Below are 20,697 nucleotides of genomic sequence, written 5' to 3'. Positions count from 1 at the left end.
ATAATAATAATAATAATAATAATAATATATTGATAATATATGAATATATAATATATTCAATATATAATATTATAAAAATAATTATATATTGTGAACTAATAATATATTTAAAAGTAACAATAGTAGTAAAAAGTACTACTAATACATAATATATAATAAAAATAATTATTTTAATTTTTATTTAGTAATAATAATCATAATATTAATAATAATAATAATTATTATTATATAATATAATTATTTGCCCTTTTATTTTTTTATTACTTTTTTTTTTTACAACTTTTATTGGACTAGATAAGCAGGTATGCATGAGTCATGCATGAGCAAAATGGACCGTTTATTTATGTATTTATTTTGTAATACATTAGGTAAAAGAGTGTAAAATAATTTTGGGTGCAGAAAGCACATGTGAGCATAACGGGTCTAAGATCTATCATCTAAACTAACTAATGTACTGACTTCATGAATAAATTCTTAGTGAAAACATGTTTTGGGGTTACTTGAACTGAAGATGCGGTCTCGGACTGATTAGGATCTGCCCATATCTGTTTATGTCTTGTGACTCAAGTGTGCACGCATGTAATATCACGTTCTCCCTTAAACAAAAAAATGGGCATCATGTCAATTTTCAGTGTTAACTGGCAGAGGTTCAATCTGACACGCAATTAGGCTGTATCTTGGGTGTGCCCACTCAACTACAAACGCTTAAAAAGAGGGCCAACGTTAAGGTGGGTAAGTCATTTGACCCAAGCACCACTGCTCATCGATTCAAAATGAGCCTCTCTGCTAACGACAAAGCAACTGTGAAGGCCTTCTGGGCTAAGATCTCCCCAAAGGCTGATGATATCGGAAATGAGGCGTTGTCCAGGTAAGTCAAATCAGTTTTTTTTTTTTCTATAGAATGTCTAATGCTTATTTTGCAGATATGGCTATGAATAAATTGGCTTTTCCCCACTATTTTTGCAGAATGCTCTATGTCTACCCTCAGACCAAGACCTACTTCTCTCACTGGAGCGACCTGAGCCCCAATTCTGCTCCTGTGAGGAAGCATGGAAAGAAGATCATCGCTGGAATTGGTTTGGCTGTTGAGAAAATTGATGACCTCTTTGCCGGCCTGCTTACTCTTAGCGAGCTGCATGCCTTTCAGCTGAGAGTCGATCCTGCTAACTTCAGGGTAAATATACTGCTGTGTGTCTGACACTTTATATTATTAATTTAGCCATATTTCATATATTGCATTTTGAAGTTGTCTTCAAAATTGGTGACTATTGATCTTCATTTAACAGATCCTGTCCCACAACATTCTTGTGGTGTTGGCCATGCTCTTCCCTGATGACTTTACACCCGAAGCCCACCTGGCCATGGACAAGTTCCTTGCAAGACTGGCCTTGGCTTTGTCTGACAAATATCGTTAAGCAGTTTGATATTTGTTAACGCCGTTTGAATGTTGTTTTGTCAGTTTGGTCGACAACATGTCAATAAAAACAAACAAACCAGGATACAATCATCCGGTGCTTTTGGTTTCCCTGACGCAGAGCAAAAACAAAATACATTTGCAATACATGCAAATCTAAAACACAAATCTATTTAAATACGGGATCATATGAATTCCGTTAGAATTGTGAAACTGTTTTATATCACTAAACTAAATAGCAGACAGGGCTGTGAATTAAAGTTAAGCCTGTTGCTTGTGCAAACCATTCAATAAATAGTTTTGGCACATCAGGATAGGCTCAAGCTATGATACCCTTATCCATTCTGTTTCTTTGTACAAAGAAGACGGTCAAGGTTTATTTCGAGAGTATATAAGGAGGATATTGCAATAAGATTTAATATATATTAATTACATACTTTTACTTGTTCTTATACTTTTACTTTATAAAATGTATTTTAAAAATACATATATATTTTTATATATAATAGATTTTATTTATAATATGTGTCTAATATTTATATAAATATAAGATGCATAAAAGCATTAAAATATAGTCTGTAATTTGAGAAAAACAAACAACAACAAAAAAAACATCAATTAGTAAGAATGAGGTCAACTGCATGAGACACACCAGCAGCTTTGAGTCACATGAGTCTTGGATGGAGCGTTTACGGTCAACCTGATATCTTGATCATCTGAAGAAAAAAAAAGAAAAAAAACAATACTTTATCAAGGAGCCGCATGCACAAACACCAGAAGGGCAGACGGGCATGCTACAAACTATTTCACATAAAGTTAGGTACTACTCATGATCACATAAAAATAGTGTAACATTTTACTGAAATAATTAAATACATCCACTGAGCCCTTGTGACAACTTAACTCTTTATTTTAAGGAGCAATTCTCACAATTAATTGGCATGCATATGACAGTTGTAGCATATTGGCTGTTTATTACTACATACAAAACACATATCAATGCCTTATTCTGCATGATAACTTTAGATCACCTAATCCTTCCCTACACCTAAACTTAACAACTACCTTACTAAGTAATGATAAGCAGCAACTTAGCAGTTCATTGAGGCAAAAGTTGTAGTTAATAGTGAGAAGCTTAAAATAAAGTGTGACTATATTTCAGGGGTGTCCAGTACTGTTCTTGGAGATCTACCTTCCTGCAAACAACCAACTCATTAAGAAGTGTCTGGGAAAAGGATAGGGAACCCTTAAAGTGATGATAAAGTGGACAGTGGACTTGATTTGTTTGGTCTCTGCCAAATATACTATACTATACTATAAATTGCAATACTGACACACAGATAATATAAGAATATGAAATAGACTGTACTGTACACTACAGCTTGAGATGAGCAGGCTCTTTAATGTAAAACATTATCAAAAGACAATTAACTCACATATACTGGGGGGAGAAAAAAGATAAAGTGTTGGTCATTGTTTATAAAAGTCAAAAATACTAATTCACAGTTTTAAATGCAATATGTGCTGTTAGATTAGACATTAGTGTCCTGATGCAGTTAGATGCTGATGTGCTCCAGTATCATTTCAGTATAACTCGTATCTTCTCATCTCCAAGCAGAAGTCTGTTAAAACAGTAAAGTAATAGTGTGCTGTAAAAAAATAATTTCTTAGACCTCAACAATGAATGGCAGATTTGATATCAAGGCAAACTGACCTCACAAGAGCAGCCGCCACCAGACCTCCCCCTATCGGACCGACCCAGTAAACCCAATGATAAGCCCAGTAGTTAGCCATCAGTGCAGGTCCAAAAGCTCTCGCAGGATTCAAACAGGTGCCAGAAATGTCTCCTCTATTAAATAAAATAACATATATATATATATATATATATATATATATATATATATATATATATATATATATATATATATATGTTTTACAAAGCAAACATGTTATTAAAATTATTTTTTTTCCAGACTCACCCAGCCAGAATATTGACAATAACAGTGCAGCCCACCATGAAGGGCACCAGGGGACTCTTGCTCTTTCCATTGACAGCTCCCAGCAGCACTACCATAGTTACTAGACAAGTCATGGCCATTTCAGCGAACACAACTTTGCCCAGCTGCTCGTCAGATTCAAGAATAGTAAAGGCCGCTCCAGTGGCATTCATGTAGTTCTTGTGTGATGTCATAACCTTCAAAATATAGATTTTCTGTTGTTGAGCAGTGTTTGGGGTTGTGGGAAGTAACAATGTTATGTTACATGTATGTGTAATAAGTGCATTCTTGTTCACACCTTTGACATTGCAGCTCCCAGCACACCTCCAATAAGCTGACTGATAAGGTAAGGAATAACCATCGTCAGCTGAATTCCACCACATAACCAGATAGCAATGGTGAATGGAGGGTTAAAATGGGATCCGCTAGAGAGGGTAGAGAGAAAAAAACATTCAGGTGAAACGTAAACACTGGTGGTGGACGAGGAGATAACCACTGCCCATGTAAAGCGCTTTGAGTGCTTCGAAAAGTGCTATATAAATGTAAGGAATTATTATTATTATTATTATTATTACTATTATTATTATTATTATTATTATTATTATTATTATTATTATTATTATTATTATTATTATAAACTCATTTGCTTTCAGAAATGGATGCAGAAAATCACTTTTGGTACTCAAAAATCATTTGGGGTCCTGAAAATTCTGGCAATAGTTTTGAATATAATACAACTGAATATAAATGTATTGTAAAGCATAAAGCAACTTAAATAACAATAAATTAAAATTAATATCTCTTTTGATATTTGATATTACACAATAAATAAATGTAAAAAAATTATATATAAATATAAATATATCTATATAAATATAAATATAAATATAAATCTAAATCTAAATCTCTCTCTCTCTCTCTCTCTCTATATATATATATATATATATATATATATATATAAATATATCTATATAAATCTAAATCTATATATATATATATATATATATATATATATATATATATATATATATACAAAGTATTTTAGCACATAAATAATTACAACTTTTAATAAAAAGCAAAAAAAAAAAAAAAAAAAAGAAGAAGAATGCTTACCTGATTTCTGCCATACATGCCACCAGCACAGCCACTGCCAAACCATGGACAAGTGCAGGTTGTAGTCGTCCGGCTGCCTCCACATTTTCAATGACAGACACGCAGCCGATGAAGACAAAAAATGTAGTGCCGACCAGCTCGGCAACACATGGCTGGATTATTCTCTCGTACTTGCCCAGAGGTTTGGGTTCATTCTTCTTTAGCAAAGTTTTGTCCAGCTCTTCAAGCTCTAGCTTCTCCGCCTGCGCTGACATTGTGCACCATCCAGTGCATTGAGTAACTCTGTGACAGTGGCAGAGGGAAGCACTATGATAACAGAGCCAAACTAACTTGTTCTGCCATAAATCATTCTTTTATCCCTGAAAGGTCTGATATATTATCGTAGGGCTATATGAATGATGCAGCAAAAAATACAATCAAGTTTTAGGAGAAAATTTGGAAAGAATAGATTTGGGAAGAACAGTAAGGTATCCAAGCACAATTACAGACCTCTTCAGGTTGGAGTTAGATTAGTGCATAGTTATACCCTTACCAGATTCACATTTGGACAGCATTGTTTCCATTATTATCTCTGTGTTATTGATCTGCTTGTCAAGTGTGTGATAACTGACTGACCTTGGGTGGAAATGTAATCAACCCACACGGCATTATAAAACAACATACCAACGCTCCAAGGTGAACTTTGAGCTGCAGTGTGGTATGTAAATATGTTGATGGTGGTATAAAAATACTATTAATATGATCAGGGGTTCATATATTTAACAAAAAAGAAAAGACAAAAAAAGTGGTGTGAGTGTGTGTATATACATGGGGTTTATATTATTATTACCATCTATATATATATATATATATATACATGGTGTGCATGGTTATATGTTGACATTGACATGCTTCAACCCCCCCCCCCCCAAAAAAATGTGTGTGTGTGTGTGTGTGTGTGTGTATGTGCATGTGTGTGCGTGCGTGCGTGTGTGTCTCAGTGGTAGATCATTGCATTAGCAGTGCAAAAGGTCGTGGGTTCAATTTCCAGGAAACACTCTAAAAAACTAAAAAAAACTAAAAACAAAAGTATAACCTGAATGCACTGTAAATCGCTTTGGATACAAGCATGCATAATTTAAATACACACACACACACACACACACACACACACATATATATATATTATATATATGTACTGTCAAACAATTCATTAAAATATTTAAAAGTAAAGTTTTGTTTGTGTACGGGGTGTATATTTATTATGTATGCATAAATACACACACATGAATGTATATATTTAAGAAAGATATATTTGTATATTAAATATATTTATATATAATATACATTATATGAATATAAATAAACATGTAAATACATATAAATATTTCCAAAGTATATCCTGTATGAGTGTGTATTTAAATATACACAGTACACACACATATTATGTAAATAAAACTTTTATTTTGGATGTGATTTTGGATTTTTCGTTTGACAGCTATATGTATATGTGTGTGTATATATATATATATATATATATATATATATATATATATATATATATATATATATATATATATATATATATATTTTTTTTTTTTTTTTTTTTTTTTTTTTCAGATTCACTTTGTGAATGTGTTGTCATGCTTAAAAATTCAAATATTTATTTTTACGGATTAATTAAACATTTATATTATATTTTTATATGGATCCTGCACATTACATGCTCCAGAAGGAAACAATGCATTAAGAGCTGGGGGTGAAAACTTTTGAACATGATGAAGATGGCCAAATTTGTCTTATTTTGTTGAAATATAATTTTTTTCCATTTAGTTCTGCCCTTCGTAAGCAACAGGAGATACTTGAATGTTTCCCGGTACACAAATTAAGTACAATTTACCTTGATCTTCAAAGCTCTTAATGCATCTTGTTTCCTTCTGGAGCATCAGTGAATGTTTGAATCTTTTTTAATAGTTGTGTTTGAGTCCCTCAAATGTCCTCAGTGTGATAAGATGTATCTCAAAATCTTAAAGTCACTGCTTAAAAAGGGTTCAAATATGCAAAGATGCTGGAAAACTGAAGAATCTGCAGGACCTTAAAGATTTTTCTGAAGAACGCTGCTCAGTTTAACTGTTCAGAACAAACAAGGGACTCATGCACAACCATCACCAAACAGAAAGACAGTCGAGGATCATCAGGTAACAGAACACAGTATTAAGAACCAAGGGTTCCCAAACTTTTGAGTGGGGTTATTTTAATAATTTCAGCATTTTTTTGTCTTGTGGACTAAATGTTAATATCTTTTATGTACAATATCTTACTCAGGACAGAACTAAATAAAATATAACATGCATTTAGTATGATCTCTCTTATTTTTTGAAAATTACTTGCATTTTCACAGATTCTGCAAAGGGTGCCCAAACTTTCGAGCCCCACTGTACATAGTATAAAGCTGTATATATACATAGTATAAACTGAAGAATTATATGCAGGCGATTTCTAACAAAAGACTGTTTATTAACAGAAAACATCAGAATAAACAATGGCAGGCTATACTTACTAAAAACAAATAAAACAAAAAAACACTTGGCAAAGAGACAAGGAAGCATCACAATACAGAAAACTAGAATACTGCACCAATATAAATGTTTGACAATATCATACAATGCTTTACAAGTTATCTTGAATTTAAAAAGCTTGCACCATGAGATCCTCTGAGGTCCCCTCTCCATTATTTGAAAATAACACGAATCTTCTTGTCTCCCACTACCAACCTGGAATGGATAATGCAATTGATCAGATATCAGATACTCATACTCGCATATTAAATATAAGGATTGAAAGGTTCAGACACAAATACTGTAATGTACATAAAACATGAATGAACTATTAATTCTTATTTCAATCTGATCAGCCTCAAAATCGGTTATCATATATACAATAAATGACTTTGTACTCTCCCTAAATTAAGAAAATCATTTGTTTGTATAAGGTGAGCAGCAGGAATACCTCACAAGGCTGACAGTGACCAGAGCGCCTGCCAAAGGTCCCACCCAATATATCCAGTGGTGCGTCCAGTGACCGGACACTATTGCTGGCCCAAAGGCCCGTGCTGGATTCATACACGCTCCTGATATTCCACCTCTGTTGAACATTGAAGACAAAATCAGTGAAATCACAGAAAACCGAGAGGTTGGAAGACTGGCTTTAAAAAGGTGACCCTAAATATAGCACATTAGCACATATTGTTAGGAATCTTTATTCCCTATTTACTGTCCAAAAGCTGTTTAATGTCTTTGTTTCCTGTAACATATCCTGTGATGTTCAGTTTATTTGGTTGCCATGTTCAATAAAAACACCTCTGTCTCCACAATGAAACAAGTGTAGCAACTTATGAGAAAATGAGACTTGATTGTGATAGGCCATCAACATCTGCTTATGTGACAGTAAGGGAGAACAGAATGAGTTAAAACAGCATCAGTTTCAATGGTTAAAAATGTAATGTAATGTAGTTATGCATGACCACCACCCTAAATATGTGCGTTTCTGCGTATAACAATATAAAAAATTACACATTTCTGTTTTTATATCTCTATTGTTTTGTAAGTTTTAAAATGTGTATAATTATAGTAAAACTATATCAATTAGACTGTTTTTTTTACTACTTGTTTTGAATTAAAATGTGTCCTGTATGTGAATTAAATTAGCATTTTGAATTAAAATTCACAACATTTAAACCATCAGTGTTTGTTACAGTAGTGAACATCTAGTTAGTATATTTTTCTCAACTTTTTTTCATTTGTAGCAGCTATACATACTATAACATTATATCGAAGTTGGAGACTTAAAATAAAAAATGAAATGAAACAGATTTTTCCAGTCATTCCTATATTTAATCTCTTTAACTATTTATCACAAATGCTCTTTTTATTGTTGCAAAACAGAAGACTAAATTTGTCTTATTTAAACATACTACAGCATAGTATTCGGTGTAATTTGTGTGAAATATTAGTTTCCTACCCAGCCAAAATATTTGCAGTCACAGTCAGTCCAATGCAGAAAGGAGCTAGATGACTTCGGGTCCTTATGTTCACGGCACCCATGCTGACAACCATAGTCAAGAAGAGCGTCATAATCATCTCTGCCATCGTCGCAGAGCCAATGCCATGAGAGGACTCATTAAATGCTGCTCCCGTTGCATTTCCAAATGCCTCATTTGTAGTGACAGCCTAAAGAAAAAGAAAAAACTCATGAATCATGGAAAGTGAAAGTGCTTTGTCACCAGTGTTAATGACTAGTAATTTGTGCAATAAGGCTTCACCGTGTCTTAATAGAGAAGCTTGCACACATACTTTTGCGAGGCTGGCAGCAATCACTCCACCTAACATTTGTGAGAGCACATATGGCACCAGTAGCATCAGTTCCATTCCTCCGATGAGGTAAACGCACAAGGACACAGCTGGATTAAAGTGGCCACCACTGGAGAACAAGATCAAATGTAAGCCATCATGCATAAATTATGTTTGGGTTCGGAATGAATGGCTTAATTCCCCTTTCTCCAATAAAACAGGTTAAGAACAATAGGAAAATACAATTAAGAAGAAAAAAAAAGAACTCTCAGAAAAAAATAAAAATCATTAAAAAACATTATATAAATTGCTTAAAAGATCATTAGTTAATGTATAGTCAGATAGCTTGAAATATGAGATAATGTTTACTAACGAACTTACTAAACGTTATCTAATGATTAACAGATGATTATTTAATGTAAATTGAAATCTTAGTAAACTTTCAGGTCATATGATCTTCATTTGTTGGTCTTTCTTTGTTGTGTAGCCCTCTGTTTATCAATCTTAACAAATAATCTATGAATGAATTATTTCTTCATGTTTTTGCAGTACCCAATCTAAAGTGGAAACTATTCATGATTTGTAAATGCTTATAAATGATTACTAAACATTTAGCATTTTTATAGGCATTGGACTTTTAGCTAATTTAACAAGGTTTGTGTGATGGGTGGCTGGTTAAGTTTAGCTAAATGCTGGCTAAAAACATTACAGACTTTATTTATTTTTTATTATTACCTCAAAACTCACATTAATATACTACTCTTTAGTATAACATAAAACATGGTATTCCTTGAATCAAAAATAAACAGCAGAAAACCAATCAATCAAAGAATATAATTGTTCATTCATCAAAACAACATAATATAAACAGATTGAACTGTGTTCCCTTATAATCAAATTGACCCCTGTACACTGTTGACCCTTAAACCTACCCATACCAACCAAACCTGTCCTTAACTCGTACCCATATCACACCTCGATAGCAGCAAAAGTGCTGTGCATTATTTATAACACCTGTTAAAATCATTTGTAGATTTTCAATAAGTGTTTGATCATATGGAATTGAAAGTTTAATGACATCTGTAAGCATTTTAACTTGCATGAAATAATGTTTTTGTAAACATTATCTTGTTTATTATGTTTATTAGCAAACATTAACGAGCACATTATCTCACATTTCTAACTCTTTGAATATATATTAACTAATGATCCATTAAGCATTATATAATGTTTGTTAATGATTGATTAATAAGTTATTATAAAGGGTTACCAACTTTTTAATTCGAATAAAACTTCACATTTTGAAATGAAAAATACAAAAATATGAAATTATTATTTATAAATAAATGTATACAATCATGAAATTATACATATATAATATTTTGAGCAATCAGATATTTTAAAATAAATGTCTTTCAAATGACAGGTTTGGCAACATTATTCATTGTTCAATATTTTTTTATTACAAATATAGAAACCTAATATAAATATTATATAAAAATGTTTTAAACATTGTTTATATACATTCTTATTCTCTATTTCAAAGTCTAGTCATTTGCTAAATCATGCACACAGAACATAAGGCAGTTACCTGATATCTCCAAAAATGGCGATGGCTATAGCCAGTGCTAGTCCATGTGCAAGGGCAGGCTGGATGCTCCCACTGATGCCCACGTTGCCCATGACTGACACACAGCCCACAAACATGAAGAGAGTGGAGCCGAGGACCTCTGCCAGGCACGGCTGAATGTAGTGCTCATAGAAGGACAACTTAGGCTGATTCTGATGGGCATCCCTTCCATCGCCAGTGGCTACTGTAAAGAGCTCCGACTTGGACTCGGTGGAGGTCATTTTGCCTGAAACTTCAGGTGATCTGTGCTCACAAAACTGTGGCTTTGTTCTGATAAAGGTGGACAGAGGATTGGGTGGAGTGCTGGTAAGGCGGACCAACAGTCTCACCCGTCATCACTCTTGGTGGCTTGGGAAAAATACTTTACAATTACAGCAGTGGAGAGCATTGTTTCGGGGGGTGATGGCTTCAGGATATAGCTTATCATCCACCAGTCTGTGATTACACAACTGAGGACCATAAAAATGTGCATAACGAACTCATGTCACTCAAGGTCTGCTCGACTGAATTATGCAATTGAATTGATCTGATTTAATGCAGTTTCCCATTCTTCACAACTCTAATGGCATATTATAGATCGCTATGCATTTCAGCATGGCCTGCAGCAGATTTTCCTGCACAGGCATCTGCATTTATGGCAGTGCCATGCTCTTCTCTCACTCTCATGCATTAGGGTTCCTGTGGCTGTAAATAACAGCACAAGGTCGGTTTGGGTTAATGTTTCTCTTTAGGGACTCACTGACAAAAACGAATACAGAGAAAGACTGCAGGATGCCTGGCTTTGACGGCTAAAGAGGAAACACTTCCCTTTTTTTTGTGTCTTTTAATCACCTTTTGTTTTCTAAAACTACTTCCTTGAGATTATTTGTGACATTCGGAAAAAAAAAAAAAACATACTCTACAGTTCAAAAGTTTAGGATCATAATATTTTCTAATGTTTTTGAAATAAACTTATAAGCTTATGAGCTTTTAAAGTAAAATGTTTTTTTCTATATGTATAATAATCCACCAAATTAACTACATTTTATTCAGAAGAAATTCAATTGAGGGCCGCTTATGACAAATTTATGTGGTTTGACAAGGGCATCTCTCTTCCTAGGGTTTTAATGCTGTAATTTTACACAATGTGGATTGTTTCAAATGGTTTTCAAACCAAAGGTATTTTTAAGTGGAATAGATCATGCACTTAACCATCATTTTATACCCCTAATTGTCTTAATTCATCATCATTGTTCATGAATATTCAGTGCTTTAAAAAAAACAATTGCTATTCATATTGACTACAAAATAGTTTATTCGTATAAAATTGTATTTTTATTTTGTCATCCTATGGATGTTTCACGATTGTTTAACAGGTATGCAATAGATTTGTAAAACATACCTTAATTAATATGGCACTTTAGTGAGAGACAACGGTCACATGGGAGAAAAGAGGCGGCACATAAAAAAGAAGAAAATACGCTGATACCAGTAGTCTCCATTTTTATTGTGCACAAAAATGGAAATAAAGATATAAATGACTTCCCCTTTCTATTCTCTGAAAATAGTCAAGAAGGTTGTCCTGTCCTCTCTTGGCGATGTTGTTTCAAATGAAACTTTTACAGCCAAGTCCATACTGACGTTTAAACCCCAATCTGTGAGAGGCCTGAAAAGAGAAGTCCGCTATTACTTACAGGTGGTGTCAAACGATCCATGAAACTCTAGAATGCAGTTTAATGGGTAAAAAAGATGCCTCACCTAGACTGAGCTTATCTTTTACAGCCCAGCAGATGCAGTAGTGTTGTAGAAGCTGTTGGAGAAGTTCCTTTTCATCTAAAAACTCTAGACGCTCAATTCTTTGATTGTAAAACAAAGAACGTCATTGTAGTGATTCTGATCTCAAACTTTCCTGGCACAGGTTGAACAGTTATAAATACACGCTTGATTACTGTACTTGAGTGTTGGCTTGTGTACCTAGCTACATCTTCCTGAGGAAGCATATTGTATACCGTCATCATGTCCAGTGCATTTGCACTTTCCCAGCCTGCTGACAGAAAACGATTCATCTGTGGAAACACACATTAGGTTAATTATCATGAACGAAGTCTAAAACCATTTAAAACATTTGATTTTCATTACTTGAAAAATGTTAACTGAAATAAAATCTAATATATACAATAATTTATTTAGACAAAAACATAAAATCCTAAAACTTTTAAATTATTATAATGAGATATATACATATATACATACATATATATATATATATATATATATATATATATATATATATATATATATATATATATATATATATATATATATATATATATATATATATATATATATATATATATATATACACATATATATACACATATATATATAGGCAAATTTTCCAACTCCCCTAAAGTTAAACATTCTGGCGTAATAATCAAGGAACTTTCATTGCACCTGCTGCACCCATGGTATGGCAGCAAAGTTCCTTGATTATACGCCGGAATGAGAGTGTAGTTCCTGGCAAAAATCGGCCTAGAAAATTGCAACTTTTCATTTTCCGTCGGTCTTAGTACACGATAATATTGAAACATATTGAAACTCTTTGGCCATTTTTGACCATGACTGTCTGAAACTGTATGGAATCACATCATACAGTTGATGACATGATGACACTGGCTGATGACATGGGCGCCACCTCAACGACACTATGTAACCCACTTGAGGCTGCGCCATCTGCTCCTCAGAAGTCCTGTCATCAACATGAGGAGCTTGGTAGCAAACACAGCATCTCATTCCCCATTCAGAAGACATTGGTTACTCGAGTAACTCGAGTAATTCTCTTTCAATGATGCGTAGCTATGATGCAATGGGAACGATATAACACACCTGCCAAGCTGAGAGCTGAACATATCTGGCCCGATGCAAAATAGACCAGGCTAACCTCAAAATGTTGGTTCAAGCAGAAATAATCTGGGAGCCAGGAGCCGCATCGAAATCCAAGCTATAAAACCTGATAAAAGTGTAAGGAGGGGACCATCTTGCTGCTACAGAGATGTCCTCCAGGGGAAATCATATGAAAAGAGCTTGGCACTAGTAGAATGAGCTCAAAAAGTGAGCAGTGAAGAGGTACCTCACACCTCATACCCAAGGGAGGTAGTGTCTTTTACCCAATGAGAAATCCTATGTTTTGATGCAGCCAGCACCATCCCCTACGCATTTGATAGAAGCCAACTTCAAAAGGAGCGTCACTTTAAGGGTGATACAATAACCCTCCAGGATGATAGACAAGTCCCTTGAAGGAACACTGACATGGTGTGCCAGCCTCAAATGCCTAACCCCATAAACGAAAAGACCAAACTATGTCTACCTAGGGGGACTTCATCTGCATACAGTACCTGCAAGCAGGGAACGCTGGAACATAAACTCTCAAGGTGGTAGCAGCCACCCCAGTCTTAAACTTTTCCTGCAAAAACTCCAGCACTGAACCAATCGGGCAGCAGACTGGGTCCACTACATGAGCCAAACAGCATGACTCAAAAACCTCTACTTGGAAGAATTAAACCTCCTAGTAGAAGAAGCCCTAGCATTATCAATGGTTTCCTGAACATCCAAAGGAAGACCAAAGGTTATAGCCATTCGCCCTTAATCATTCACATCCATAGCCTCCAAATCTCAGGCTGAGGGTGCCAGATTCTGCCCTGGAGTTGAGACAGCAGGTCTTTTCTGAGTGGAATCTCCCATGGGGGGGTGCTCTAGAACGGACACTAGCTCAGAGAACCACATCTGGGATAGCCAGAACAGGACTATCAACAGGAGACAGACTTTGCACTCCCACTATGTATTTTACATCTTAGACTTTAACATTGTGGTATTTTATTTTATTATTATTATTATTATTGTCTGTTCAGAACAACAAGACAAATTACCTTCAGCGACAAATAAAGTTTATCCTTATCCTCACACTGCACAAGATGGCCAAACTCAATTTGATTGTTGTGAATGCGTCAGATCCAGCCATGGGGGAGCAAAAGCAACTATCCCTAGAGGTACCTGTTGATATAGGTAGAACCAAAGGGGACATTGGGTTGATTTCAGCGACCATAAGAGATCTACCTCCACTCATGCAAAAAGATGCCAGACCAAAGCCACCGTCTGGTGGTTCAGCATCTAGTTCCCCGACATGAGTTTCTTCCTCGATATGAAGTCTGCTGCGAGGTTCAGAGCCCCGGGGACGTGAAAACTCACGGGACCTGCTGGTAATGAACTGCTTAAGGGCAGGCGACTGAGTCTTGGCATCATGGAACTATCCTGATTTTGAGGTAAGGGGGTCAAAGAGAAAATCTTTTTTAGCCAAAGATAACACCCAGCAGCCACCAACCCCACCGTTGGAGCTATTTGACCACTTCAGGCCCCCTCCCTCGTCCATCTCCTTCAGGGAGTGAGCTTGATAAACCTGAAGGACGGCCATGGTGTGAAGGGTCATGTCAGCCTGGGCCGAAGATGCAGAGAGGTGAGCAGTCAGAGTGTCCTTGAATGCTGGGATAGCAGCATAATCCTGCTCCACAGAACCTACTAAGTTGGTGAAGTCAGTAGCCACCATGTTAGAAAGCCGAGCAGAGAAAGGCTGCTTTCAGCATCCGGAGATTTTGTGATGCAGATTATTGAAAAATGCCAACTTTCTTTCCACAGGACAAAAATTAGGGCCACTCAAGAAGCACTCGTTGAGCTTAGAGGACTGGGACTCGTGTGGTTCGTCCGGCCACTCAATATAAAGCTTTTCGGTAGCATGCGCTAACTTGTCCACTAACTCAGTATAGGCCACAGGCGGTAGAGTGTCGACTCTCAGGCACGAAATCCTCCAAGTCAGATGCTGCGGTGTACAAAATTATTTCTAACCAGAAGGAAACGGTCTTGCATGCCTCCAAGCTGGGACATAATGGGTGAATCCGAAAGAAGGAAATCTAAGGAGTGGGTGGCACAGTCACTTGTAATAGACAGGGTGACGTATTAAAGTTGAGGTGGAGCCCGTGATCCCATATGGGGTTCAGACAATCAGCACACCCAAGCATTCCCATTGCATCATATGTTGAGCCTATGAAATAGTACAGAAAATATTAAAAATAAGAATGAATTAAAAACATTAATAAATCTGTGACATACTATCTATCATCATAAACACTAGCACATTATCAATAAGAAACACAAATTTCAAGCTATGCTGAACAGATATTCTAGGGTGTCTATAACAGGGCACAATGGTGGTTGTAACCTTGAGAGGCCTGTGCTGATACTGCTTGTGAGACTTAAGTGTTGGTGTTGGCCACAGTAAACAATGACTTGAGCTTAACTGCCCTGTTTTCCTGAGTCTTGATCACCCATTGTATGTTGAGCAGGAAAACAACTTTGAATTCCAAGTACAATCCAGTCTAATGTTTTGATTGTACATAGAAAGACACTGTTTTACTGTAGGGAGTAAAATAATCAACAGTCATTCAGCATGACAGCTGTACAATATCACTGAAGTACATTATAAATAAAGAGTTAGAACGTTGCTAGTCCTAAATGTTAAATGTCATACTTGAGAGTCCAGAGACTGACACAGATCCACCCCAGCCAGATTGCACTGTCGACGCTGCAGATTCTCAATCATGATCTCCCCAAAGCGATCATTCATGTTCACCTGAAAAGATCTGGACACTTAAGAGGTGTAGACCGAAAGAGCTCCTGTTCATGCTTTTAAATGACTATAATAATGAAGCTTTTTCAAATATGAACTCACCTGTTCGTAGTTAATGAACATGGCGGTGGGGAAGGTGTCTGCAACCCAGTGCACCAGTTTAGAGGACTGCTCAGGGGTCATGTACACCAGTACACATTCAGACAGAAACAGAGTGGGCAACCTGGGTGGAAAGAAGCATGAATACACAGATAAAGTTAAATGTTAAGCAGCTTTTATCAATGGTGGGGAAGTGGAAGATCTTAAGCATCCTCTAGATCGGATCAAATTGTCAAACTAAATTCCTGGAGAGCCGGAGCCCTGCAGAGTTTTGTTCCAACCATGCTCCAACACACACATCATTTCGTTTCAAATAAACCTGAAGGACTTGATTAAATGATTAGTGGTTAATTAAGGTTGAAGCTAAACTCTGCAGGGCTCTGGCCCTCCGGGAATTGTGTTTGACACCCCTGCTCTATATAGAGACTAAATTTAACTATGAATTATAAGTAACATTTTTTAATTTAATAAAATTAGAACTAAAGCATTAGGCACCATGAAATAACAGTGAACAACAGTACTTTTTATACCATTTATAAATCTACATAAATGTTAATTTCTGCAGACACTAAGAAAAAAAAAGTTCAAAAACGTATCACAGTTTCCATAAAAATATTAAGCAGCACGGTTGTTTTCAACATTTATAATTATAAAAATCAGCATATTAGAAAGATTTCTTTGAAGGATCTTGTGACTTTAACGGCTGCTGAAAATTCAGCTTGCCATCACAGGAATAAATTACATTTGAAAATAAATTAAAACAATTATTTTAAATTGCTATAAAATCTAACAATACTACTATTTTAGTAAATAATAAATAAATAAATAAATGCAGCCTTGTTAAGAATAGTATTTCATCTATTTCATGTATATTAATAAATACTGCAAAAATATGTATATATAATGCATTAACTACATAAAATCTTATTACCAAATAACATTTTCCTCATTAAAAAAAAGTAAATTATTATTTAGCAGTTTACAGTTCAAAATAAAAGTTATTTTGTAGAATGAGATTTTAAAAAAAATCCCGAATTGAGAAACATCACAATCTAATAAGTTCTAGCATTAAAACTTAACAAGTGTGTTCCTGGTAACAAATCATTATGGTAATATGTGAAAGTACACAACAGGAAATCACATTTTTGGAAGAGCGGTTTGCGTGCTATTACAATAGACTTTTTTTTTCTCAGCATCTGAGACTGATGTGATTTGCAGCTGTCAAACGTCAAGACGCCACGTTAGGCTGGACTGAACAGGAAGTTGCAAAAAAAAAAAAAACTCAAGGTGAACGACCTTGGAAATGATGCCATTGATGTCATACACCTTCTATAAAGATAGCTTCCTTCGGCTCTCATCAGTCCACATCAAGGAAAACATGCACTTATTGACGCATCGGAGGAAACTTTAAATGCTCCCGAGTGTACTATTGTCGTCGGGGCATCAGCAGAGATGCACAAAAACAGAACAACAGATGCGTGCAGCTCCTATTGGTATGCCAAACAGGATGGATCAACCCTATCTAGGATGCACAGCATCGTTAAAGTTATCTTTCTAGTAAATTGAGTTAAATCTCAAAATCCTATCATTCTGATATGTAACGTTCCATCAGCCATTAATATTAGTTGCAGCATTATACAACTAACATGTAACAGAGGCAACAAATCAAACGTGAACCTTTCAGAAAGTCAAATCAGTAGATCACAATAAAGATAAGACAGGCTCATCCTGAGGTTGCAACTGCACTTACTTGATAATCTACTTTGATAACCATGTTGGTTAGGTTAAACATAAAAAGGTAGTGTATTAGAAAGACTGAAGAAAATTTGAATTTATGTTTAACCCAGCCAAGGTTGGGACGTTAAAGTACATACTCTGGATTTATCTGGAACTTTTTCAGTTTCTCCTCCAAAGTTGGCAAGTCTCTTAGATCAGCGCCGATTATACAATATCTGTCCGAGTCAAGGCTGTGAACATCTGTCAAAGAGACAAAGTTGAACAAGTGAAAGGTTACTGTGGAAAAATATCACTACACAACAGCAAAGTAAAATGAATCTGATTTCAATACCCAGAAGGAGTGCATCAGAGGAGTGGGTCTCAATCAAAGGTTTTGATAGTGGAGGTTTCGTCCTGTGATAGATAGAAAACATTTTTAGCTCAAGATCGTTATCAGTTATCAGATTTCTATCTTCAAAGGCAAGTTTTATCTTCACACAACTTGTAGAAAGTCCACAAGAAAAATACAAGTTTGACTCCTAAATTATATTACTCTGTACCATATTGTAAAGCAATTTCTAAAAATACACACAATAAATACATCATAAATACATTTTGTGTGAACCTGGGGGGAACTGACTTTATCCAACACAGAGTCAACTGCAAAAAAAGGGTCGTGAGAAAGGGCTAGTATCATTTGTTTGCAGATGACACTTTGGTATTCTGTTATCTAATGCACTGAGGGTCGGATTGTATTGTATTACATACGGTAATTCCCTCTGTACACAGCTTGTGTGTTTACATTCTGTCACTTACATAGACATCCTTAAACCAAAGCACTTACAGACATACACAGTCTTCCCTTTCTTTGCATTTCACCTTTGCCCAAGCTTGTTTCCTAGTTTAGCTTGAATGAATATGAATATTGTTGGCTCCGTGACAAATCTCTATTGTAATTCACTTTAAAATAAAATGCACTGTGAAATGTACATGCAACACATGCAGGAACTTCCACTGACTGTGGTTACGTAGCAATAAAAAAAAAAATATTCCAATCACCCATGACAGTATAAATCAAATGCATAACAAGTATTGAATAGTATTATTTCAGGTGGGGTACTTAAAATTTTAAAGAGCACCGAAGGAAAGATTTGATTTAGTACACTACAAAATAGACAGTAGCTATAGCCTACAATCCAACCATTGCTTTAGAGGGTGGATATACTCAGATGGAAAACTTCTCATTTGAGACACAGTCTCCCTCTACAGGAATATGAGTAAAAGAACATGCTAAGCATCCAAAATCACTCAGGTTAATTTCAAAAGGCAATTTACTGAAAATAATAACAACAATAATATTATAACAGTAAAAATGCCTTACTTGATGTGGTGTATTTTTCTGTCAACAATCATTGGGAAGTCGACTTCAAAGAACTTTTTTGGCATAATCTTTTCATCCTAAAAATTTAAATAGTACATGCACTTAGTAAAAACAACATCATTTTCTGATTGCTTATCGATAATATTTTATGGGAGTCTGTATAGGAATGTAAGAGTATAAGAATATAAGAAGAAACTTTTTTACTTATTACAGAGATGTATAAACTAATATAATAATAATTTCTTCTTTTTAATAATAATTCTCCTTCTACTTTCTGAATCTCTAAATAGCTAAAAGTGAAATTAACTTAAAAAAAAAAAAAAAAAACCTTTAATCTCCAAAAAGTAGTATCCAGTCCTGCCCCAAGATTCACCACCTGGCAGTCACATCGTGTCTTCTTGAGAAAAGCATCAATAAGAAGATTCATTCCTTTGACGCGTCCATAATAACCTACAGCACATTTAAAACAACAGCGCATTTGATTAAACGCAGCTGCGAACATTAACCAGCAGGGGGGGATGTTTCAACAATCACTCTCACCTCTGTTGATCTCAGGTGCTTTACGTTCACCTACTTGTCTCACAAAATACTGGACGTAGAGGTCATTCCAGTAACCTTTACTGGAAGCAAACCTACGAAACAAAATAAAAAACAGTTTTATGAAATATTAGATGATTATTATAAGTCAATAACAACTAGTATAACGACGATTGTTCTTGAACATAAAAATATTTTATAATCTGTAAATGATGAAATAATGTAAGTATTATTCATATCAGTGCAGAACCATGACATTAATATATTTTCATCCATTTTGGAGATGCACGGAATTCTCAATAGCATTACAGTAGAATGTCAATAGAAAAGCACAGTAAGTTACTTAGAAACATGTTTAATAATTGTATTATTGATTATTGTTGGCCATGCTACCTTTTGCATATCGATGCATCGTCGCAAGTAGCTCTGACTGCTTCATCCGAAATGTCAGAATCAAATGGCTGTTTGGATGCCATTTGGAGCGATGCTGATAAACACTGCGTTACATACACATACTGTAATCGTATGAACACAAATGCTAAATGTTAGCTAAACAGATCGGGTATCGAAGTCTAAGGATTCAATACTTAACTGGCAAGGTATTCAACAGATTCTTTAAATATATCAATTTTTTTCAGGCAAATTTATTTGAATAAAGTATAATGATTTTCGCAGCCGCATAACAGGACCATACGCACTCCGTTTGACGTTTGACAATCACGTTTACATCTATTTCCGCTGACGGAGCTTTCCCATAATGCATCTCGAGGTGGCGAAGAGACATACTGCGCATGACAGTTTAGTTAATTCACGTTTGTGTGTAACC

The 20,697-nt window shown here is 35.2% G+C and overlaps 4 protein-coding genes across 4 annotated transcripts; 1 reads left to right on the top strand and 3 right to left on the bottom strand.

Moving 5' to 3' along the window:
• Positions 1-126: 126 nt before the first annotated feature.
• On the top strand, positions 127-2,303 carry LOC128025158 (hemoglobin subunit alpha-like). The gene is made up of 3 exons (XM_052611205.1): positions 127-868; positions 967-1,174; positions 1,287-2,303. The coding sequence occupies exons 1-3, from the start codon at positions 774-776 to the stop codon at positions 1,413-1,415; spliced, it is 432 nt and encodes a 143-aa protein (XP_052467165.1). The 5' UTR covers positions 127-773; the 3' UTR covers positions 1,416-2,303.
• On the bottom strand, positions 2,302-5,018 carry aqp8a.2 (aquaporin 8a, tandem duplicate 2). The gene is made up of 5 exons (XM_052611204.1): positions 4,525-5,018; positions 3,710-3,836; positions 3,394-3,608; positions 3,129-3,263; positions 2,302-3,036 (listed from the first exon to the last, which is right to left on the bottom strand). The coding sequence occupies exons 1-5, from the start codon at positions 4,776-4,778 to the stop codon at positions 2,994-2,996; spliced, it is 774 nt and encodes a 257-aa protein (XP_052467164.1). The 5' UTR covers positions 4,779-5,018; the 3' UTR covers positions 2,302-2,993.
• A 1,981-nt stretch (positions 5,019-6,999) lies between these two features.
• Positions 7,000-11,124, bottom strand: LOC128025156 (aquaporin-8). Its single transcript, XM_052611203.1, has 5 exons — positions 10,444-11,124; positions 8,856-8,982; positions 8,524-8,732; positions 7,513-7,647; positions 7,000-7,277 (listed from the first exon to the last, which is right to left on the bottom strand). The coding sequence occupies exons 1-5, from the start codon at positions 10,701-10,703 to the stop codon at positions 7,235-7,237; spliced, it is 774 nt and encodes a 257-aa protein (XP_052467163.1). The 5' UTR covers positions 10,704-11,124; the 3' UTR covers positions 7,000-7,234.
• An 823-nt stretch (positions 11,125-11,947) lies between these two features.
• On the bottom strand, positions 11,948-20,625 carry LOC128025155 (leucine carboxyl methyltransferase 1). Its single transcript, XM_052611201.1, has 11 exons — positions 20,265-20,625; positions 19,875-19,966; positions 19,663-19,784; positions 19,335-19,411; positions 18,306-18,367; positions 18,112-18,214; positions 16,241-16,361; positions 16,040-16,141; positions 12,436-12,527; positions 12,220-12,317; positions 11,948-12,127 (listed from the first exon to the last, which is right to left on the bottom strand). The coding sequence occupies exons 1-11, from the start codon at positions 20,345-20,347 to the stop codon at positions 12,105-12,107; spliced, it is 975 nt and encodes a 324-aa protein (XP_052467161.1). The 5' UTR covers positions 20,348-20,625; the 3' UTR covers positions 11,948-12,104.
• Positions 20,626-20,697: the final 72 nt, after the last annotated feature.

Source organism: Carassius gibelio, chromosome A12 (assembly GCF_023724105.1).
Source record: "Carassius gibelio isolate Cgi1373 ecotype wild population from Czech Republic chromosome A12, carGib1.2-hapl.c, whole genome shotgun sequence".
NCBI lineage: Eukaryota > Metazoa > Chordata > Actinopteri > Cypriniformes > Cyprinidae > Carassius > Carassius gibelio.
This window is presented reverse-complemented; position numbering and strand designations above follow the sequence as displayed.